Here is a 24,516-nt window from a genome sequence, read left to right on the forward strand (position 1 = left end):
AGTTGGATGGCAATCACCAACAGACACAGACCGCGGCTCTTTATCATTGAGCTCTGTGGAACATGTGAAGTGACAGATAGCAGATTCTACTGGACCTTGGCATTTGCCAGTGCCAGCCCTGCATACTATCTCATGTACTGCATGTCTTAAAATGAAAGAGGTAAAGACCATTATTGAGTCAAATGTTTTTACTGGGTCAATTATACACAGGGCTCTAACTTCACAGTGTCCCGCCACGGGGAAGGAAAAAAAATTGATCAGGGACGATAAAAAATACATTTTGGGATGGTCACGGGATGGAAGGTAGACCTAGCCTTTAAAAAAAAAAAAAAAACTGCGATTAAACATCATTAATCATCAACAACATTAAACTATGACAAAGTTGTCAATGTACAATTGCGAGAGAGTACACAATTCAAGAGCAAGCAAGCACTCTTTCACACATGCTATCACACGAAGACAAAGCGAAAAGATGAACTGCAAGCAGTGTACATGTCGTGGCTGTAAGGCAGGTACAATGGCGCCCCAAAGCGGTTAACAAAGTCCTAACCCTAAATATTGTAGTGTCCCTGAGTAAGAAGGCTACGAGACATTAGCTGGCTTCCCAAGCAATTTATCAGCGAACAGTACACAGGCTACTGTGGGCCACAGTCAACGCCAAAACAACAAGACAGTCAACTGTACAGTGTGCTCTCTGAACTACATTCTCACTTTGGCTCTGTCTTATACACTAACTCTTGTTCCCCAAACTAGCAGGAAGAAAAACAAACATCCCCCTAACCTCTGCCAATCACAGGTACGCTATCTCACACAAATCACTGTCATTGGCAGCTGAAATGACTGACAGGCTTCACAGCTTCTAAGCTTGTAAGATGTTCACTGCCAACCTGGAAACCTCAGTAACTTCAGTGAACGACCCTTTTTAATTTGGCTGAACAACTTCTATCTCTTAACACAGTGACATTCAAAAAATTAACAGTTAGTACTCACAGCACTAACATGTCACCCAGTCCGTTACAATTAATGCTTTTGGAGAATTAATATTACTGCTGCATTAATGTGTATGTTGCATTTTACTGCTGTAGTTGTTTATGGTTGTGCTAATTTTAACTACTTTATATTAGGGCTGAAACGATTCCTCAGTTAACTCGATTACTAAAAATAATCAATTCAAATGATTTGCATCGAAGCTTTGTTTAATCCATATAACTATATACAGTGCACTGTGTTTCGCACGGATGATTATTACTGTCGCACAATGCGCTTACGCTGTGTGTGATCAGAGACGGTTCAGAGCATCTTTGGTGTGATTTGACAGCGCAGATTACAAAGAGGAGGAAGAGAGAAAATAGCGAGGGGCGCAGAGAAAGCGACAGAAAGTGTCCATGAAAACTCTGCACAGTGTCTCTGTTGTAAAACTGAACCAGCTGACCACAACAGCACGACGTCTCTGCTTCAGCATCTCAGCAGAAAGTGTAACATTACAGTCTCTGCATCCAGTCCACAGAGCGGACCTGACACAAGGTACATGAAGGCTAGTAAAAAATGTAGGCTACTAATTATGGCTATATGTGATGGCTCGTTAACAACGTAAATCAATATGGTGGCTAGTCATGATGGCCCCTAAGTTAGCTAGGTTTTGTTCGACACATTAACCACAGAAAATAAAATGCTGCAATCAACTGGTGAAAGCCTGAGCTTCATTTATGTTAATTATTATTATGACAGTCACAGTTCCTGTCCACTCGTTTTTACCTCCTACAGATGCCACAAATAAGAGGTTATAAGTTATGTTATTCCTGAGCTGTAGTAAGGCTGAAACTTGTAGTTCTGAAACTTAAGTATATATACCTTTTTTAAAGCAAAAGCTGTAATATAGCACTTAAATTCACTAAACGGGTTTAGTTTTGACAGATGATATTAATGTATGCAATTTAAGCAATACAAATGTAGATTTTTCTAAAAAAAGGACACCAATTAGTTTTTCAATTTAAGAGACCTGTCTTATTTACTACAGCTCTTTAATAAAGCAAAAGTATTTCTTATCAGATTACTCGATTAATCGATGGAATAATTGGTATAATATTCGATTTCTAAAATAATCGATAGCTGCAGCCCTACTTTATATACTGTTAGTAGTTTAATCTACAGCAAAGCATCATGGTCTATAAAATCATCATATGTTTGTAGTGTCGCTATCTCTAAAAAAGTCAACTTTAGAGATACGTGATTTGTGATGATGCATTTTCCAGCTAATCCAAAGTTGTTTAAAAACTTTTTTTTTTTTTAAAAAAAAAAGCTTATTTAGCTTAAGAAGTAGGAGAACTTTCTCAACTCATAAAGGAACACTTAATCCTTAAGTTTCTCAATGTTGCCAGCAGAAACACTGTAATTACAATGGTGTTTTATTTATGCCACGCATCACTTTTAATAATCAAAATATTTTTACTGTAGAAAAACAGCCATTATATAGTTGGTATGGCCAGCATTTGCTTCGGGACGGTTTAAATTGTATTTCGGGACAGTTTGGGGCGGTGGTGAAAAAAGTTAAGTTAGAGCCCTGTATACAACTACAGGTAAAGCTGAAACACTGCGGGGAAGTTACCGCTAGTAGAGAGAGGAGAGGCTGGTTTGTCTCAGCTAAGAATTTGCCAAATTTTAAGATTTGTGGCAAATTAAACTAAACAGTTAGGCTACATACAGACAGCTTTTAGCTTGTTTGTAACAATTCACTATTAGCCGAGCTAGCGCGCTGCAGACAGAGCAGATTAAAGTATCACTTTCTACATCTTGATGCTTGTTGAACGGGTGTATTGATAGTATTGGCTTTTTACTCACAACGGTTTCATTGTTCCTTACAGTAACGAGTAATCTTAGAGTAATCTTCACAGTCTCTCTGCTCTACTGCCCGCTGACTTCACTGTGTGTGTGTGTGTAAATGGTCACACCCTAGAGCCCTGCACTGTCATCAGTACATTTGGCTTATGGTTGCTATCCTAACGCCCAATTACATATTAGCTCCTCTACTCTCAGACTGTGTCCGCATTTCAAGGCATAGACACTGAATGAACTTGTAGGGGTAGTTCTGCTGTCTTTGGTGGTACAGCAGTCAACATTCAAACCACTTAGAGATCCTGACTCAACATTTCCTCTTCCTGAGAAAAAACGATCCACCACACAGAATCAGGAAATAGTCGCAGTAGCTGAGGTACTTGTTCTGCTTTAACAGACAGAGCATTAAACTATATATCTCAAGTCAAGTGTTTTTCCACTGTGGAGAAAGGCAGATTAGCTGTACATGACTCGTATGACAGGTCTGGACCATTAGTAAATTTTGTTCATACCTCAGAGAAAATCCTAAGTAGGGCTGGACCTAACGATAATTTTTTTATCCATTAATTTAACAATTATTTTACCCAAAATAAATATCAAAAGATTGTCTAATAAATATTTCAAAATTTAATTCAATAATTTTCTCTTAAAAACAAATGTAACAAGAAATAAAGTATGTACAGCAGGGCATTATTCTGCAACAAAAAATATGTGTCTATTCAAAATATTATATACAATATTGTCCACTCAATCACTTGCTGTGCTAAAATGACTCACCAAATATACTTTGGTGGCCATTAATATACTTTAATTCACCTCAAACATTCTTAGAGCTTATTGTCACTGTTTTATTTCAAATCTAATGTGTTGAAGTCAAAAAGAAGAAAATAATGTGTCATTGACCAAATAATTGTGCGCTGCACTGTATCTTCATGTCTCTGTGTTTTCCTTACCATATCTAACAGCTTGTGGGTCACAAGACAACACTCTACTATTGTATCGGGTATCCCAGCACAGGTGGTAGCTTTGTGAACCAGATAATGGTTATTATGAATACTGAGACAGGTTATAGGAGAAATTGGCTTTTTTTTTAAGAAAAATAATATTTCATGTCTGTGGTTGTATTCATTGGTTAAAGCCATGCTTCAAAATTTTGTGCTTGCATTTACACAGACCTGAAACTCAAGGCCAGTGAGTTGGACTGGACCATGAACCAATGGTTTGGACCTGAAACCCAGTCTTGGTTAGGTAGGGTACTAATTATTGTAAGTATTAAAACAACAGTCTAACTAACTGATACCTAGCATGACACCTTGAGGGCTTGTGATTCTGGCCAGTATGTGGGTGATAACACACAGGTCACTGATCTCTAGTTCTGTCAACACTGGCAGTCATCAACCTTGGCTCTGGTGTGGTTCAACAGAGCCGGAGTAGAGCGTTTGATATACTGTTCTAATAACGGCTTCAATATGATCACATCATTTAGGACTAGGGCTCGATAAGCTCAATACTTTGAGTACCGGCCGAACCAAAGTCTGTCAATTACCAAATTTTGGCAATGAATGCATGGCCAGATTCTCCAGCCCTTTTCAGACATGAAATCTGTAACACTGCTGGCTTCATCTACTTAGAGTTAAAGTTAAAGTAATGGCTTCCAAGCACAGGTCTCAAATGTCCCATAATGATCCTGTGCAAACTTTGGATATTGCCAATTTGGCTCTATAAGATGCTCTACAGGTGCACTGGACTGTATGGGGGGGAGGACTGAATAAAACATTTGTCATAATTGTAGGTAAGGTGTGTTGAAGAAAAAACATCAGTAATGTTGAGTATTTATAAAAATGAAACTAAATATAAGAAAAAGCAAGAACCACAAGGACATGACAAATTAAAATTAAAAAGTTGAATATTCGGAGTCGACTGTGTCAGGTAGTACAACCCTACAAAACTCCCACCAATCAATGCTGCAAACACGCACACACACACAACACAACACAACCAGTAGAAGACTTACAATCTGTTTTTCTGTGTATTTGTTGGAGCTCAGCAGGTTGACTGCCTCCATGTGTCCAAAGTCGATGTCATGGCCGAGCAGGAAGATGAAGAGCAGCTTGCAGACATACTTCTTCTTGCTGTAGCCATCCAGAGCCTTGTCCCCTTTAAACTTGGAGCGAATGTTGGCCAGCTCTTTATTGATGCGTTTGATCTCGGCTTCCTTGCTCTTACCTGACAGTGGAAAGAAAGTAGTACAATATCAGCATTAAATATATGGACATGATGGACCTAGCTATAAAAAGACTTGATATTTTTTAGTATACACCAAGTGCTCAGGGTGAGACCCTCTTTGATCATCTTCAGTGGGACAATATCTAGCAAAATCGTCATATTGATTCTATTATAACTCCACAACAGTGCCACAGAATCGCCCAATTTCATCACAGCTTCAACCTCAATTAGTGTGTGTTAACATGAAAAATTTGTTAGGTGCACCAGTGCAAGTGACTTCGAGTTCTGACACCCAACCTGGGTGTCAGAACCCAGGTTGGCAAAATACCTGAATTCACTAAACTCTGAAGCCAACGAATCCGCAAACAAATCTTGTCCCTCCCCTCACCCTGTTTCATTAGCAGAGAGCAATGTACAAAGCAAAACAGGGTTGCAGGCTTCTCATTTTTAGCCCATTAAAATGACAAACATGGCTGGCTGCAGATCATATGAACTGGAGCTGATTAACATTCATTCCATGAGTAACAAAAGTTACTTCAGATGAGATAAAACGCTGTCAAACCCAACCCTAACTGCAAAGCCTACAGTCAGTCTCACAACAGACAGTAAGATCTGCTTCCAATGTGCCTCTATCCAGGGAGGCAATCAGTTAGACCAAGACAGACAGCAGATGAAGGCTCGACACATTCTGCTCCAGCAACAACTACTTCCCATGAGTTTCCAACCAAAGAGGAAGATGCACAAACACCAAGCATTCGTGCTGCACCTGTGCAGGTGTTTATTTTGCTTTACCAAAAACAGAGGAAATAAGACTTAAGGAAGGGGAAAGGAAATCTTGTCATGATCAACTGGATTAATGACAGGGCTATGCATAGCTCCAGGTGGTCCCTACACAGATTCGCATTTCAAGATAGATACAGTTAGCCAAAGATGCAGAGTCACACAAACTGCTTAAAAAACTATACAGTTCCACATCTGAAATTTAAAAAATATAGTTCAGTACTTCAGGAATTTTCAGTTTCCGATCCAAACAGCTTGCCAAAACCTACAGAGGACCGATGCACAGAGGGAACACAGGGTGTCTACATCTATCAGCAAATTACATGTAAGACTTTTTAATGCCACCGTTTCATTAAATTTAAGACCTATTTTGTGTTAAAAATCTAATGTGAAGATATACTCTTCTGAGTAAATACATATATTGTCAGTTAAAAATAAGTAAGGCAAAATTACAGTAACTGGTTGAGTTAAAGAACATTTGTTCAAATGTTTATTAGTGTGAAAAAATATATTTGTCCTTAATGATATCAATCACTACAGCTGTCTTACAGCCAGAGTCTGAAATGAGGCTTTGCCCATTTCTATGCTGAAAGTCATGTAGACCCCGTATTATTATTGTGGTTCTGTTTAATAGTTTATACATGGCTATTAAATCAATAGGTAAATGCCATCCTGTCTCATTTAGTCTGTTGTCATAATGGATTTCATCAACTTCCTCATGTAGATTGGACTGATGATTGCCCCACTTTTTACAGCTTGTCTTTAACCCAGATATTGGTGGAGTTGGGCAATCATTTACCCGGAAATGTTTCCTACACATTATTTAGCCAGTATCATTCCTTGTATTTACAGTGCATCCGGAAAACATTCACAGCGCTTCACTTTTTCCACATTTTATTATGTTTTTGTATTATTTTGTAGTATTTATGCTACAGCCTTATTCCAAAATGGATTAAATTCATTGTTTTCCTCAAAATTCTACAAACAATACCTCATAATGACAATGTGAAAGAAGTTTGTTTGAAATCTTTGCAAATTTATTAAAAAAAAAAAAAAAAAACACATGTAGATAAGTATTCACAGCCTTTGCTCAATACTTTGTTGAAGCACCTTTGGCACCAGTTCCAGCCTCAAATCTTTGAGTATGATGCTACAAGCTTGGCACGCCTGTTCTTGGGCAGTTTCTCCTGTTCTTCTTTGCAGGACCTCTCGAGCTCCATCAGGTTGGATGGAAAAAAATCACATGTGCATAAGTATTCACAGCCTTTGCCATGACACTCAAAACTGAGCTCAGGTGCTTCCTGTTTCCACTGATCATCCTTGAGATGTTTCTACAACTTGACTGGAGTCCCCCTGTGGTAAATTCAGCTGATTGGACATGATCTGGAAAGGCACACACCGGTCTATATAAGGTCCCACAGTTAACAGTGGATGTCAGAGCACAAACCAAGCCATCAAGTCCAAGGAATTGTCTGTAGACCTCCGAGACAGGCTTGTATCGAGGCACAGATCTGGGGAAGGGTACAGAAACATTTCTGCAGCATTGAAGGTCCCAATGAGCACAGTGGCCTCATCATCTGTAATGGAAGAAGTTTGGAAGCACCAGGACTCTTCCTAGAGCTGGCTGCCCGGCCAAACTGAGCGATCGGGGGAGAAGGGCCTTAGTCAGGGAGGTGACCAAGAACCCGATGGTCACTCTGACAGAGCTCCAGCGTTTCTCTGTGGAGGGGAGAACCTTCCAGAAGAACCACCATCTCTGCAGCACTCCACCAGTCAGGCCTGTATGGTGGAGGGGCCAGACGGAGGCCACTCCTCAGTAAAAGGCACGACAGCCTGCCTGGAGTTTGCCAAAAGGCATCTGAAGGACTCTCAGACCATGAGAAACACAATGCTCTGGTCTGATGAAACAAAGATTTAACTCTTTGGCCTGAATGGCAAGCGTCATGTCTGGAGGACACCAGGCAGGCTGTAACATAACAATATGTGGAAAAAGTGAAGCACTGTGAATACTTTCCGGATGCACTGTATATTCTCAACAGGGAATGTGCGAGGGACCGCGCAATGCAAATCACCAGTTCAAGGTGACAGGTGCAATGACATGAATGAGACTTGCTCTGAAATACTGGAGATTAACGGCTAAACGAAAGCACTGGAGAAAGTAAACCCACAGAAACTGGAGTGTTTGCAACGGTGGTCACCAGGGGACAAAGTTTGCGAACACAAATAGCTAAAGACTGAAACAGAATAACAGAGTCATTCGAATTCAACTCTTGTTGAGTTTGCCAAAGATTAAATGTACCAGCATTTTGCACTTGAAATTATTTTTAGACCATGCTTACAGCATTCAATAAATAAATATTTAACACTTTGCCAAACAGAATTTAAGACTGATACTTTTCAAGGCATTTTATTAGTAAATGTGAATTTAAGACATTTTAAACCTTTAAGGACCTGCAGCCAACCTGGAACAGCTGAAATTTGATGAAGAGAAATTAAATAAATAAATTAAAAATGTTGGCCCACTGGGAAGTAGTATCCCACTGTGATATGTTTCACTTTTGGATGATGTTTCTAGTACATCAACTTTACTCCCGAGTTTTAAACCCTGGACATGCAACTTAATTTGCCAGCAAGTGTGTTCTGTGCGCACTCACAGTGATGCGTCTAGTAACTAATCTGGAGTGAGCGGCCAGCCTCCATGTTGAAAATGATAAAAGAAGCACTTTCAGGGCATTTTAGAAATTACTACTGAAGGATATACAAGTCAGAATACATGGTTTTGTATTCATGTTGTCAGAACACTGAAAAGGTCAACTTCAATACAATACTTTTAAAGGTAGTGATATTCAATACTATTGTCAGTACAGGGAGATAGACACACAATTGAGGCCTAACAATTTATGTTTTAAAAAGATAACTACTAGCATATAAACTGCCACTTGTCTGTCTGACATTTCTCAGGCCTGAAAGCTTTAAGGGATCGCGGTAAAACGCCATATACGTCAATAGCGGCCAAATCTCCAGTAATAACCAGTCTCACTCCAACTGAAAAAAGGAAGAAAGGAAGAACATACCTTGTTTACATAACGACTACTCGCACCAAATTTAATTGTTTGAAATACTGTAATAGCCAACAAGCAACTAGGCTTGGAAGGTGAAGGTACCAGTTTGTATTTCCATAACTACTAAACAACACAGCTATTTGAGTCAACAACCTTAGTTAAGCTAATGGTCTAATGCTGTGTTAAATAATTACTGGGTGCACTGTTGTACAAAAGCCCTTGTCATTGTTAGAGGTATTATGGTAGGTAGCTACAGAAAAAACAGTTTACAGATAAATAAGCAGATGTAGGGTTGGTTTACAATAGCAGGTTCCATTTTGGATCTTATTCCAGGTTGGCAAAAAACCTGGATTTGTTGAGCTAAATCTAAGGATTGTTTAATAGAATCTTGTTTGGTTTCTTCTCGCTGTTTTGTATACTTGGGTGTTATGACAAGATATAGGCCTACTGTGAGACTAAATAAATTTGTCAACTGGCAGATATTTTGCCATACCATTTATCCCGTGGCATCTAACCCTTTCTCTGGGTGTATTATATCATTGTGGGCAATATTGCAAATCAAAGTACTTTGATATGATAATTCAGTGGATTAGAATACACAGACATTCCTGTGTGGTTATTTTATCCATCAATATTTTCTCAAAAGAAATCTATTCTATATATACTATGTCACAAAGATCATTAAATAGTGGCTGGAGCCTTTATTTGGCATATATCACAGACAGGCGTAACTGTCTAATTCCCCTGTAAATACAAACTCAAAACAGGTAGAGGTAATTCCACGCCCCTCAATGTTAGTTACCCAGCCTTTATTTATTTGTGCTGACCACACCGCTAAATTCATAGCATATTGGTATTATAATATAAAATGGCACATACCTTGATAGAGGATTATATGTACACCATACAGAGTGGAGATTTTTCTCTAGTGAAGAGATCAGCTGATTGAATCACAATTTCAGTAGTTGGAACCCTTCAATTAAGCATTATGCATATCCTATCAATCATTTAGTTTATCTATTTTAATAGTTCTAAACCTCCATATACAGCAACTAGGTCTGGCCAATACAGTTGAAATCAATATTACAATATTAATAGGGAATATCTATACAATATTGCGAAAGTATGCAAAAATATGACATAAATCAACTTTTAGATCATCACCCGCGGTTATTTATTTCATGATGCCTTATTTATTTACTATTGGCCATTGGTTTGTGCTTGTTAGTGGATTATGGCAGGGGGTTGAGGTTCTCATGCCTGTATTCTGGTGTAAAGCGGGCAGAGCGGTGTCCTCGTCCTCCTTTCAGCTAAATAAAAACACCGCTCTTCAGCTGTGAAATGAACCTCCGATTCCCAGATTGGTTTAGACATCTGGATTTCTAATATCGTACAGATGTTCATAGTCTCAGTTTGACCAAAGCGACAGCCAACACTCAAAAACAAAAGGCCTCGTTTTCTGCATCCAAACGTCAGACAATTGGTTCTGTTGCAGCAAGTGCTGGTAAAACGGTCACCTTACGGGCAACATCTGAGTATAAAATGTTACATTATTGAGTAGTTAGCTGCTAGTACCAAAAATAAAAAAAGACACCTACAGGCGATTTGCTTAGGTGGCCCCCACGTCATTTCTCTACAGCGCGTAAAAGGGTACAACCAGCAACAACACGAGTAATGTCAACTGATGCTAATGGCGTTGAATGACACAAATTAGCAAGCAGAATAAAAGAAAATGTCACTTACAATTTCTAATGTCCGAAATGAAAACAGCTAATCCGCGCATTCCATCTCCTTTCGACACCGCCGGCATTTTGGCAGGTTTCTGTCCTCACTCCGGCCTTATCCGTAAAAATTAACTTACGTCGGTCAGCTTTTCACACTGGACTGGAGTGGAAGATGGCCAACTTGACGTTTAGTTGTAACGTTAGCTGCCGCTAGCTACTTCGCAGTTCCAGTCGTCCGCTACAACTTTATGATTGACTGTTACCTACCAAACTCACTGTATGCTTGTGGGTGGCTAGCTCAGATAGCATTTGCTAGATTAGCTGGATGGCGGTGGATCAACCAGCAGCAGGATAAATTAACGTTATCCCTGTTAACTGGCTAGTTTCCGCTGGCTATGGCTAGCTAACGTTATTTCATTCAATCCGTATCTAGCTAGGATTAGCGGCAACACTTACAGTAACAATTCACTTAGATTTAAATAACCCACTATTTGGATGTATGTATTTGAATGAAGTCAGATGTGTTAATAAAAACAACGTCCGATAGTATAACGTTAAGTTACTTCGAGTCACGCACCGTAAAGCTAGCTTAACAGCTAGCTAGCTAGCTGGCTAGCAATATCATTCAAATACTGGAATACATCACCGGTTGACCGGAATAACTCAGTAGAGTCTTGAGAATTGCCAACCAGCGATATGAAATTATAGCCCTGCTGTCTTTATCACGCACTAAATTTGATAAATACGATGTCCTGTATTATTGATGTCCGTTCTAATTCTCTTGCCTCCACTCCGCGGCTTGGATAAGGCTCGTGACAGAAGACCCAACAGCGTGACCGCGCGACGCACCCGTGCACGCGTACGCTCCTTTCCTTCGGCCGATCGCAGCCTGGCGCTGATTGGTCTAGCTAGCAGCGCTACTGCTGTGATATCGGCCCAAATTCACTGCTCCCAAAACTACTTGCTCCGTTTCACAGTTTTCACAGTATGTGCTGTACCTCAACCCTGTGTTTTATAGATGGGAAATTCATTATATTAAAGGTTACTTAACAGTGAAAAAAACACATTTGATACTACTGTACATGAACTGATTTCAACTACTGTAAAATGTCACTGTATGAAACACAAACTGGCGAGCCACCCTCCAGTCCCCACAACCCTAAAGGATGACCAAGTATAGATGGATGGATGTAATATATCAAGTAGTATTTTTGTAGTTATATGGTACATTATGACTCTGTTGTTTGATACATCCATAATTGTTTAACTGACATTTTTAACAATACTATATAAATGTATTTTTCAGAGGAAAGGTCTGTAAAAACAGCGTAGGCCTACATAATACAGAAAACGCATGTTCTTCATTTCAGTTCAGTGTGAGAACTGAAAACCCTCAGGTGTGTGTACTCAGCCCCGGCTCTGTGAACAGGAAACACACAGAGAGGCTCGGACCGAGCCACACAGCACTGTTCCAGCCATGATCTGTGTGTCAGTGACGTTAAAGGACTTGCCCACGGACATTCAGCTGACTTTCTAGTTAGCCAAGCTGTGCTGTTGTTGTGATGTTAGCTGTAGCAGCAGGAGAGTTGTGAGCGTCGCTGTCTGGAGCTGCTGTGCTGGCTCTGGGAAACCGTCTCGTCCTCTCTGGCTGTTAGCTTCGCAGCAGCTACTGTAGGGACAGGTTGCTAACCCACAACCTAGCTAAGCTAACCCACAACCTAGCTAACATTAGTTACATTACTTGCTGTGTCGCTGTTCGCTCTGAATCGTGGTGTCTCTATTGGGTATTGAGTTTAAGGTGTAACATTTGGCACATGGCTAATTAATAATATTAATAACTGTATTTACCTTCCTTATGCGCAATTCAGCTTCTCAGCAATGACACAGTAGAACCAGTTTCATTTTAGCAAATTTTTGTTTTTCTTAAAATTTTAGTTCTGTTGTTTTTTTTTAGTCTCAGTTCCAGTTATAGCCTTATTTGCGTAGTCCTAAGCATTTAGGATTAAATTGAGTTCAAAGTTTGTGTTGTTTTTTTATAAAGGCTGTTCTTAATTTACGCACTTCAGATCCTTCACCCCGTATTGATCATATGCTGCAAATGGCAACCAGATATTCCGAGGTCACCTGAATTTGAAAGTCCCTCTGGATGTGAGATGCCATATGAAATGATAAAGCTTGTTTTGCGTTATTGTCAGTTAATGAATATCTCAAACATCTGGTCTTTTCTCTCTGTCTTTGTATCTTTGTATACAGTCTATGGTCTGTCCCTCGAGAAAGAGAAAATGTTTCTTCTTCTTCTTCTTCTTCTTCTAATGGCGAATCCGCATCGCCACCAAAAGGTTTCTTTTTCATAGTTCGAAGCCAAATATTCCGACTTTCCGAGAATTATGGAACGCAGCTGCAGATTGTAGGCGGTGCCTTTGAGTCTGGTCCAATCGCAAATAAAAGCTGGGTCTCGTGGGCGGGGCCAGGAAAGAGTCTTTCAAGCTCACGCAGCTAGGCTGGAGATCGAAATGGCGGCACCAGCAGAGAGGATGGAGGTAAGGTCTTACAATACGAAATACAATAAACTGCTCATTTATCTTTGTAAACTATATACGCACGTTTTCATTATTCGAGGACAAATGTTACAAATGCTTAATCTTAACATTTGGGTTTTTGTCATTACATACGCACCAGATAGTGATGCATCCATTTTAACTTCGCTAGCGTTACTTGTATGGTGCATCTGCCGTTGCTGCCCATTCATTTAGCGTCGCATATCGGACAGAACTAAGATTCGAGTAAAACACTTTAATCATTCCGTATTTATTTGGCAGTGAAAGTCGACGGTCAACGTCGCAAGTTTGAGCGACTGGTGTAAGCAGAAGCGTTGTTTTAGTTAGTGCGACAGCCGGCCGGCAGTGTCTGACGAGCCTTTGGGACCGCATGGGGACTAACGTGTTAGCTTCCGAGCTAACGTTAGTTAGCTACTTCAGGCATGGATGCTGGCTCATTCTCCCACTCGCTTGACTCTATTCCACTGTTAGTGTGCTTTAAGCTGATGCCACAGTTGTGCGAAGATCTTTTTCCTCGGTGTCCTGATTTATTAGCAGCATCAACATTCAATTTGCTGACTATGTTACGTTATGATTCCTTGTTGGCCGACTAATTAGTAGCACGTAAAAGCCAAACAGCTTGTAGGTAACGTTAACGCTAAGTTATCTGTTAATTGGCTCTGTCGAGTGTAAAGGCCCGGCAATTACGTCTGGCGATGAACTGTAATGTGGAGACTTTTGAAGAGTCGCTAGTTGACACGGTATGGCGTTAGAAGTAGGCTGGCCATCCTCGAGGAAGGCCAAGATCACACAGAGTACCATGTGCTCCCATCTTTTGTGCCACGGACAAGGCTGGCCCTGTCTCTGCAGACTCGGGCAGTTGAAACAGGAGCAGTCCACGGTAAAACTTTCTGCATAAGGCAGGTATTTCGCAACATTAAACTATTCTCATGGAGTAGTGTGCTTTATCTAATCAGGATTCAGTTAATTAGTGAAAAGACTGGTACCCATTTGTATGTGCAGGAGAGGTTTAGTGGTTTTAAATTTAGTTTATAAACTAGTCATTGTGTAGTTCACGGTCTGTCGTCTATTTTTCAACTCACTCTGAAACTTTAAAGACTGATTTAGTACTTTATTTTAGACAGAGAAAGTGTCCACTTCCAAATGTGTTTGTAGCTCTTCTGAAAGGCGGGGTGAAAGGGCTGCCTTCATAGCCTTGCCCCGGCTGCAGCCCACTGCCCCCCAACCTCTGTCCCAATAACCCCTGTGTCGTTTTTGATGTGGCTTTGACTTGTACAAATGGGGATAGTAGTGCGCACTTCCACGCCCTTCTCAAAGGCATTCATGGCGTTGCACCTGATTGTATGCGCGACATAGTTTGCTTCTCGTCTTGCCTCATTTCATGTCTCCTCGAGTGACCTGGAAATTGATCTAATCCGGTGTCGTGAAGGACATCTTAATTCTGTTTGGAGACATGAGTGAGGTTACAAGAGACCGCCCTTCACTGAATCTCTCGTCGGACCGAGCCCCTTATTAGAATCAGTCAGTAATTGGTCCCCGCAGCAGATCCGACTGCTCAGATTAAACTCAGGTGTAATATCACTACAAAGTTAAGATTTTAATTTGTTCTGATTCACCATTTAGTTAAAATTAGTGGATAGGTGGTAACGGTAGGCCTGATTAGTAAAAGGAGCATCACACATCTTTTATCAATGATCAGAAAGATTTCTTTTTATTGTCGGCCATTTTTCCACTTTTCATGATAATGTGGATAATTCTATAATGAATTTACAAATGGTATCAATAAATGCAGACACATCTAATAACACTTTCAGTGTCTGAGCAGTAAGTTTACAAACTGTTGTTTGACGGCTCTTTACACAGTATAAACACAAAATGCGGGTTTTTAATGAATGTGCAGGTGTTTATCAAACTGTTGATTTAAGAGGAGACACGCAGAGACTGATGTTTCACATTCACTTTTGTCATGTTGGAGGACATCGCTACACGGCTGTGCTGGCACTAATACCTGTCCTTATTACTGCATAAATACAAACTCCAAAGCACACAGAGCTGTTAACACCTGCACATTGACAGCTGATCCAGCTGTGCCGTAGTCATCAGAAACCGACATCTCTTCAGAGCAAAGGGCGTCTCATTTCTCTTAAGAATGTGTGTCCTCCATTCCTCTCTTCTCGCATCTTTTCCTTCCTTCCTTGAAAAGACATAAGTACGGGAAACGAGACAACCGACAAGCACCCATTCCCAAAAGCAGGTTAGTCAGCTGGCCAGTTGACCTGGATGCTGTTAGCCGTACTAGCTACAGTGGCCATTCCAGGGGGCTACTCTGTTTACTTTCGGTCGGACCCGGAGACAGGCGTTTGAAATTTTACATAAAAATCAGATTTTTAAAGCTGTAGGAGGCTCGTGATGTCGTTTTGCACATATAAGTCCTAGTTTCCTCAAATCTGTACGACAGGTGACGAGTCCACACGCATGCTCAGCTTTGCCTTTACTTTAAGGCTATTTTATTTGCTGGGTTTTGTCTTCTGCCCGTGCCCTCTATATAAGCCGAAGTGATCTGTTGCTTCTGGGGGTGGAGCTGGACTCTCTGGCGGTGGTGTCAGAGAGGAGGATGCTGGCCAAACTACACGCCATCTTGGACAGTGTCTCCCACCCGCTCCATGACGTGCTGGTCAAACAAAGGAGCACCTTCAGCGGAAGACTCATTCCCCCCAAAAAGCGCCACAGGAAGTCATTCCTGCCTGTGACCATCAAACTCTTTAACTCCTCCCTCTAAGTGTCAGTCTGTTTGACCCTAGGTCACTAAACTGGACATTGATCATTACATCTCCGCCATAATTAATAATAATTGTGCAATATTCTGTGTACTACTTCCGTGCAATATTAGTTTTCCCTTGTTAGTTTTTTCTTATTTATTGCTACTGATACTATATACCTCAATTACTCTTGATAGTACATGCACCTCCGCTTATTAATATTATTTATTACATAATTAGTGACATTGTATTTTATACTGTACTTCACCATCAACCAGTAAACCCACTTGGTACTCGACACTTAGTTTATCTTCTACTTATACTGACACGATACTTAATTTATTTCTGACCTGTTTTATAGTGTTTATAGTGTATCATATCGTTTTCTAGTGCTGCCTCCTGTGTGCGCTGACGTAAAGACGAGCTGCTGTAACAAAGAGTTTCCCTACGGGGATCAATAAAGTATTGCTGATTCTGATTAATGATGTCAGTTAAGAGCGGTTTGTCACATTTCTGAGTTGAGGACACAGTTCTTAACTCGACGTCTGACACACAGTATTTTGTTAACCCAAAACCCGGAGCACAGCCCAAGCCTACTTCACGATCTAATAGTGTGTGTCTTTTGTTGAGGTTTCTCAGGGGGAGAGCTCAGCCAAGCCTGCAGCTGAGGATATGACATCAAAGGACTACTACTTTGACTCATACGCCCACTTTGGCATCCATGAGGTAACTTCCTTTAAACTAAAACTGCAGTGCTTTCATATTCAAATGATCAAAACGTGTAAAGTTGTGTCCCTTTTTTTCACAAGATCTTAACCCTTCTGCTATTATTGGGCCTTTTTTTACTGCCACTGTAGGAGATGCTGAAGGATGAGGTTCGCACTTTGACCTACCGCAATTCCATGTTCCACAACAAGCATCTGTTTAAGGACAAGGTGGTGCTGGACGTGGGCAGCGGGACAGGCATCCTCTGCATGTTTGCTGCCAAAGCTGGAGCCAAGAAGGTTATAGGGGTACGTTTTGGGCTTTATTACAACTAATCCATTTGTGGGGTTTTCTAGACTGGCTGTTATTGCACCACTAGTTGATAGGGTTTGACCAATGGTAATGGCTTCTTGGCAATGGCAGAAGTAGAGACAGCGTGAATTCAAATGTTGTTCTTTGTCTTAATAGATCGAGTGCAGCAGCATCTCAGACTATGCTGTGAAAATTGTCAAGGCCAACAAGTTGGATGATGGTGAGTAAATGGAATCCAGTCATGTGGTGACACATATAGACTTTCAAAATTTTAAAATATTTCTGGGTCACCCGAGGGTTGGGGAGTGAACATTGTGATGTACCGCCTGACCTCTTCTTCTGTCTCCAGTTGTGACCATCATCAAGGGGAAGGTGGAGGAGGTGGAGCTGCCTGTGGAGGGAGTAGACATCATCATATCAGAGTGGATGGGCTACTGCCTCTTCTACGAGTCCATGCTCAATACAGTCATTTATGCCAGGGACAAATGGCTGGTATGTATGTGTATTTGTTGTGACGTATATTCCCTGCTCTGCATTCCCATTTCACAGGTCGTCTAATGAGCTCAATGTTCCTTAACATCATAGAAACATGAGTCTCTGGATAATTTAAATATGCCATTTAATGCCATTATGACCATTAATTTGAATGCTTTCAACTTTGTCACTGTAGAACTAAGCTGAAATAATTCAGTTTGGTATGGTGGCTGGATCGAAATACTACAGTACCATGAGCTTGAGTGGCTGTTGAAAAACACTGGGCCGTATACACGGACTTCATCCTAAAAGTGCACGGGTTTAAACGCATTGGCTGATTCTGAGAGAGACCGCATTAGTTATTATCACGTGTCAGGGCTGAACGAACACACACACACACACACACACACACACACACACACACACACACACACACAGAGTGAAGTCAGCGGGCAGTAGAGCAGAGAGACTGTGAAGATTACTCTAAGATTACTCGTTACTGTAAGGAACAATGAAACCGTTGTGAGTAAAAAGCCAATACTATCAATACACCCGTTCAACAAGCATCAAGATGTAGAAAGTGATACTTTAATCTGCTCTGTCTGCAGCGCGCTAGCTCGGCTAATAGTGAATTGTTACAAACAAGCTAAAAGCTGTCTGTATGTAGCCTAACTGTTTAGTTTAATTTGCCACAAATCTTAATTTGGCAAATTCTTGTAAACCTACTGCTGGCTGAGACAAAGCAGCCCCTCCCCCTCCGCCAGGTAACTTACCTGCAGTGAGTCGCAGGACAGGAGGAAGGACTGATACTGATGTCTGAGTTCTTCATTCTTTCTAAACTTCACTCAGTATTTTGATGTCAGGAATATGATTTATTTTACTGACATTTTAGATTTGTTTCCAGTGAGATTGTGTGTGTATATAGTGACTTTGCTGTTGCTGCTCTTGAAACATTTAGTTATATTCTGAATTTAAAGATAACCATAGGAACTGTATAGCTAATATGCAATATTTGTTATTTATTGCAAGTCATATCATCATTATCGCAATATTGAACAATGTTTTCGCACATGGCAGATTTTCCTCATTTTGTGCAGGCCTAGTGCAGATGCACTACGGTGCATCACGTACGAGTTTTTGGCTGTTGAATGGCTGTTGCTGGATGGTCTGTCACACACCTGTGAGTCTGACTTTTATTTTGGATTTTTTTCCTCTTGACAGAAGCCAGATGGACTAATTTTCCCAGACAGGGCAACCCTTTATGTCACTGCCATCGAAGACAGGCAGTACAAGGACTACAAAATCCACTGTGAGTAGCCACCTGATCCAACCTAAGCCTGTGAATGGCATTTTGTCATAGATAGGAGGTCATCTGTGATACTGGCGAATGAGGAAACTTGCTGTAGAGCAGAGGTTTTGTTCCTAACATGTTCGAAGAGGTGAACTAATCAGTCAAATGACAATTTTTAAGAATCCTGAGCACCACTCGGTGCACAGGCCTGGACACCGACGTGCATTGTTTTCGGTGAACTGACTGGTCTGTGCCTGTGTTTGTGCCTGTGTATCAGGGTGGGAGAACGTATATGGTTTTGATATGTCGTGCATCAAGGAGGTGGCGATTAAGGAACCCCTAGTTGATGTGGTTGACCCCAAGCAGCTGGTCAGCAGCGCCTGTCTCATCAAGGTGGGTGGATGAATAACTGGTTTGATGTTCTTTCTCGAGTGATGCTGGGACAGAGGTTTCTGTCCTCTGCCTCACAGGTTTGTGTAATAGAAAGTCTGAAATTGAACACATTTGGTTTGATGCTGTCTTGTGGGTGTGTTTGTTTAGGAGGTGGACATCTACACAGTGAAGGCGGATGACCTGACCTTCACCTCACCGTTCTGCCTGCAGGTGAAGAGGAACGACTACATCCACGCTTTAGTCACCTACTTCAACATCGAGTTCACCCGCTGTCACAAGAGGACCGGCTTCTCCACCAGTCAGTCTCTCTTCTGATTACACATACACATGCTGTCTTTACACGGTCTGAGTGACGAGTGCTCAGGACTGATTTGATACCCATTCATGCATTGCTAACCTGTCTGCGTTGGTCAGTGTGGCGTGGCTGTCATCGCTTTGATAACTGGGTAGTCTACCTGTTATTCTATCAGCTAGGTGAGAGCAACATGCCTGATTTGTGAGACTATCATTATCCTCAGGTAGTGCACGATACATCCTCTGATAATGTTAGCTGTTAGGATAATGGAGTCATCAGTTCCACCTAATGGTGTGGAGCCTTTTTTACAACGGCAACTGTCGACTGTGCGGCTAACTGTATGTGCTGATTTGGCCTAAACAGCCACGTGTCTGAAAAAGAGTTGAGTTAATGGAGACTTTGAAGCTGAGGCCAAGCGGCCCCTCCTCCCTCTGCCAGCGCTGCCTGCCCAGCTGTGAAGTGTTGGTAGCTTACATGGTTGTCAGTAGGGATAGGAGGGCTGCTGTTAATTATCTTTGACATAAAAAAATATTTCACCCGTTTCGATAATTAAACGTGTTCTTTATGACTGGGACGATGAAGGCGCTCTAAACATTAGTGTTGCCAGTAAAGTATCTAAAGTTAGCCTTTATTAGCTTCACATTTTTGCTATTGCAACAGTAATAGTATTGGCCACTGCAAAAGGAGAATCAGACTCATATCTGTGCATCTCCTATTCAAAGTGTCAAATTGGGAGCTCCCTGTGATTCTCAGCTTTACTGCATGGAGCAGCATGGGCTTTTCTCACTTGCTTGTCATTAGTATTATGATGTTAAAATATTGAAGTATTTTATTAGACTTTGATATTGAGCCATAATTGGGGAGGAAACAGACAGAACGTTTGCTGAGAAATCTTTGCATCTAAGAATGTTTGTGTGAACATTTAGGGCCAGATTTAGTGTGTTTTGAAGGCACAGGTGCGACGCGTTGAGCCTCAAACACACATTCGGTGTTTATGAAAAAGCTGCACCAGGCTGGAGTTAGTTAGCTTGGCATTCTAGTGAGTGTTAGCAAGGTGCGTGTATTGATCGATCTATCTATGTGAATGAACAGAGGTTGATTATGTATTGTGCTGGATTTACTCAGTTTTATGGGCAGTCCCATGGGTGGTTGTGCTGATGAAGAGAGATGTGCATTAAATATATAGCTAAAACAGATTTTCAAACTTAAATTAAACGATTAGGCTTTTAATGATTGTGGTATCTGATGTAAGCCTGCTGTAACACAAATAGTGGATGGGGAGTTTTGGTTTGTGTTGAGCTTGAAATTGACACATTTTCTTAGTAAACCTGGCCTAAACCTGGGGGGGGTGTTTAGCAGCAGACTGCATTCATGCACACTTTCTTTTCGCCCTATCAGGCCCAGAATCTCCCTACACCCACTGGAAACAGACCGTCTTCTACCTGGATGATTACCTGACTGTCAAGACTGGTGAGGAGATCTTCGGCACCATCAGCATGAAGCCAAACGTCAAGAACAATGTAAGTAGAGCTCTGCCGTTCAAAACAACTTGGGAAGTTCTTTCCTACTTGCTGTGCTTTGATTTAAAGAACATATTTTTGTGTTGCTTCGTCACGGTCTTCACACATCTTGTCTGACTCGTTGCTGTTGGTTTGCAGAGGGACCTGGACTTCACCGTAGACATCGACTTCAAGGGTCAGCTGTGTGAGGTGTCGAAGACGTCAGAGTACAGGATGCGTTAGTCTCTCTCCCTCCCTGTATTAGTTTGTCTGTAGTAGAGGACAGATTATACTGTTTGACTGGGAGTCTGTGCGATAGTTTGATGCTCCCCTGCAGCAACATTTTTTTAGACTCGTTTTTGTTTGTTTTTTGTCATTTTCTTGTTCATACTTTAACAGTATTTAAAAGGTTTTCACATCCTTGGGGCCAAAGTGCATTGGCGTGGTGAATCATTGTGCTGCAGTCACTCAACAAAACATGTTTGACATGTGCCTGGTGTTTGTGTCCACCGTCTTGTTGGGTTTTGCTTTTGGGTTCTTGTCCTTTTGCATGTGTGAGATCCAGATAGACATCAACACCATGGCCCTGCTGACATGTCTGCATAGTATTACTGTTCAGTCACTTTGGCCCTCTGTATGGTCATTACATGACCCAGCTACTGGTCTCCCCTTACTTTAGATTCTGTTGAAGCTGTAGGTATGTGGGTCTTTGGATTTCTGTATACTCAAGAAACCCTGCGTCCTCCACTTGTGTACCAGTTAATAGAGACCATATACAACAGACAAGAACGCTGTCCACTAAACACTTTAAGCCCTGTTCAGACCAAAAACAGCCATGTATTAAAAAACAATAATACAAGGGTTCTGTGTTGGTGTGAACGTGGTGCTCCAGTGCGAAGACAAAGTCAAAGTATCAGGGTTCGCCACAGCAGCTCGTACTCCGCAAGGTTATCGCAGCAGCATCTCCGTGCTTGTGAGTTACACAGAATTGGTAAAATAATGCACAGTACACACTCAAAGGTCTTAAATCAGGAGCGTGTGCTTGCATGCATTAAATGAGCAAACAGTGTTGCTGAATAGCAATGACTGCTGCAGCGACACCCCCGCTGCTTTTAGTGACCTAGTTGACCCATACTGCAGGGTTGTTGGAGCTAGGGATAAGCAGCTATGGTCAAAGTAAAGAGTTGTTGCCCAAAAATAAATAGCGTAAAGGCCTAACGCTTGCGGCCAAGGAGGTCTAGTATATTCAGAAAGCAATCATCATTGATCCAAACTAATATTGCTAAATGTATGTTCTACAAGGTCCGTCTCAAACACCAATATTGTCTATGGTAACAGTTTTATTGCACTGCACCCCAGTAGTAGGAACCCCGACGGCAGTTGTGTCCCAAAGCCACACTACTACATAGTAATCGTCCTAGCAATTAAATATCAACATAGTTCACCATTTTCTACTAAAAGGAAATGATAGTCTGTGTGTCGGATGTGACTCAAACGGCAACTCTGGAAAGCCGCTGCCAATCAAACTTACCTAACAGACAGCAACATGTTTCTTCTAAGATTTAAACAGATTCTTTGGAGCGGTGTCGCCACAATTTACATGTTTTTCGGCTGTGAGCAGCTCCTCCATTTCCTTTTGTGGGACAATAGTGTGCATCAACGGCGAGTACTGTCTGATTTGAAGCAACTTCATTTTGTTACTTTTCCAGTGTGCACACATGCTAAAACGCTGCGTAGAATCGGTATGTAGTCTGGATTTGGGACACGGTGCATGAGAGAGACTGCAAACATAAGTTGATCCTAGCCATAACCAGAAGTGGGCTGCTGCAAACCTGCAACTGTTTGTAATTGGGCCTACGTCATCTATCGTCCATTCTTTTGGCTTTGATCCGGTCTCTCCCTTTTGAGAGAAGCACACACGACACGAGCATCTTGACGAAGAAAAAGCCGGCCCGACGGGACCAGATCCTCAGGCCTGGCTTCAGCTGGCCCCACAGCTCTGTCGTGTCCTGGAGCCCACGTGTTTGTCTTGATATGTGTCTGAGGCTGCTTGAGTCAGTCTGAACACTTGTAACCATGTTGGCCCTGTGGACCCTTTGATTTTTCTCTATTGTTTGTTTTTTGTTTTTGGTCTGCTGCTTTTTTTTTTTAAATAAAAACAAATAAACTGTAAATGTGACTTTTCTTGTATCGTCAACTAAATGTTCTCAGCGGTGTGCTCTTCTCCCAACAGCAGTTTAGGATTAGGATGTGACACTGATGTAAACGCACAACCTAATATTGACAAAATCAGTAATTAATAGGTATGCAGTCAATTCATGTTCTCTCCTTCAAGTCACTATATGTTTGGCACCACACTAGTGATGCGGCGGTCGCGAACGAGTCACTTCTATGAGCCGGCTCCCGTCAGAGCCGATTAGAGCAGAAATATTTTATTTTCTAAATCATAGAAATATACTGCATGTGTCTGTATAGAGTTGTGTATTTATTAACCACACTTTCATTAGTAGGGTATCTTTGTTACAAGTAGGGTCATCAATATGACAGAATATTTAATTATATTGCAGATGAAGAATGTTGCATATTTATTTCCTGCAACAAATAAAGTAACTGAGGCATTGACCAGCAGAAGTGGTACTAAATGAAGAGCCGGAAAGGAACAGCGCCATAAGATCCGGCTCCCTTCAAACAGCTGTGGTTCCCATCACTAGCAGCTAAACTTCCCACGCGATCTATCAGGCAAACCCCTGGGTCGGAGGTGCTGGTCGGCCGAAAAGGAGTTCTGTGAATCTGCACTCGATTGCTCTTCCTCAAAGCCCGGATGTGCGTCCCAGGCTGCGTGTAATTAGTAGTTAAACGTGCCCTCGTTAACTTCCCGCCGCCATCATCAGTGTTGTTTGGCTTTTTACAACAAAGAGGTATAATACAACAACAATTGTCATACAAAAAGGCAACTTTGTACACGCCAGGGGAGTCCAACGTCCACTCCTCGCAAGTCCTTTTAGACTTCAAATAAGCTGCACGTCCTTTAAAATATTGTGAAAGTCTTTGGAGTTTTTTGTGTTCTTCACATATTCAATTAAAGAACCAGACTGTTTGAGTTCAACAGCAAACCGAAGACAGCAGGTCTGGAGCCAGAATGTGGGATTTACCAAGCATAATCAGGAGCAGAAAGAGACAGCTGACATTAATATCCAAGCCACTGAACACAAAATATAACATCACATCAAATACATTAAGACCCATTTTTCCGTTTATAAAGTTTTGCATATCTATCCAAAATAAATGTGAATGATCAGTGAAAAAACAAATTAAATAGTTTCTCTCTGAATTGCAAAACACACAGGTACAGCCTATCTTTAGTTTCTTCTTTAACAGGGTAAAGTCGATGATTTTGAAAAGCATTGCAGAAACTGTTGGGATTTAAAACCTCAAGACCACCTTGTTCTCTACTACCTCTAATCATAATGGGGATTTCCCCTCCAGATATAATCATAAAGCATCTTAACCAACTCCTTGGTAACATTTGTTGGGACATTGAGTGACAATGAGACATTGACTGATCTCGAGCTTCCTGCTGTTTTGGATAACAGCACCCTATCATGT

The 24,516-nt window shown here is 41.3% G+C and overlaps 2 protein-coding genes across 6 annotated transcripts in view; one reads left to right on the forward strand and one right to left on the reverse strand.

The window, feature by feature from the left end:
* Nucleotides 1-10,778, reverse strand: part of ap2a1 (adaptor related protein complex 2 subunit alpha 1) — a 41,416-nt gene extending 30,638 nt beyond the window's left edge. For all 3 annotated transcript variants that reach the window (XM_044182771.1, XM_044182769.1, XM_044182768.1), the window contains exons 1-2: nucleotides 10,644-10,778; nucleotides 4,847-5,058 (exon numbers count right to left, since the gene is read on the reverse strand). In XM_044182771.1, coding sequence (XP_044038706.1) covers nucleotides 4,847-5,058; nucleotides 10,644-10,710 — 279 coding nt within the window. In that variant the 5' untranslated portion in view covers nucleotides 10,711-10,778. The remainder of the gene's footprint in view (nucleotides 1-4,846; nucleotides 5,059-10,643) is intronic.
* Nucleotides 10,779-11,133: 355 nt separating this feature from the next.
* Nucleotides 11,134-23,089, forward strand: prmt1 (protein arginine methyltransferase 1). Of its 3 annotated transcripts, none has more exons than XM_044182778.1 (10): nucleotides 11,134-11,211; nucleotides 16,572-16,667; nucleotides 16,799-16,954; nucleotides 17,115-17,178; nucleotides 17,308-17,450; nucleotides 18,654-18,741; nucleotides 19,001-19,116; nucleotides 19,264-19,414; nucleotides 20,810-20,931; nucleotides 21,070-23,089. In XM_044182778.1, exons 1-10 carry the CDS (start codon nucleotides 11,134-11,136, stop codon nucleotides 21,151-21,153), a joined length of 1,098 nt encoding a protein of 365 aa, XP_044038713.1. In that variant the 3' UTR covers nucleotides 21,154-23,089. The 3 variants fall into 3 exon arrangements, with proteins under 3 accessions (XP_044038713.1, XP_044038711.1, XP_044038712.1); XM_044182776.1 differs by lacking the exon at nucleotides 11,134-11,211 and adding an exon at nucleotides 12,968-13,164; XM_044182777.1 differs by lacking the exon at nucleotides 11,134-11,211 and adding an exon at nucleotides 13,094-13,164 and having other exon boundaries at nucleotides 16,581-16,667.
* The last annotated feature ends 1,427 nt before the right edge of the window (nucleotides 23,090-24,516 follow it).

Source organism: Siniperca chuatsi, linkage group LG21 (genome assembly GCF_020085105.1).
Source record: "Siniperca chuatsi isolate FFG_IHB_CAS linkage group LG21, ASM2008510v1, whole genome shotgun sequence".
Lineage (NCBI taxonomy): Eukaryota > Metazoa > Chordata > Actinopteri > Centrarchiformes > Sinipercidae > Siniperca > Siniperca chuatsi.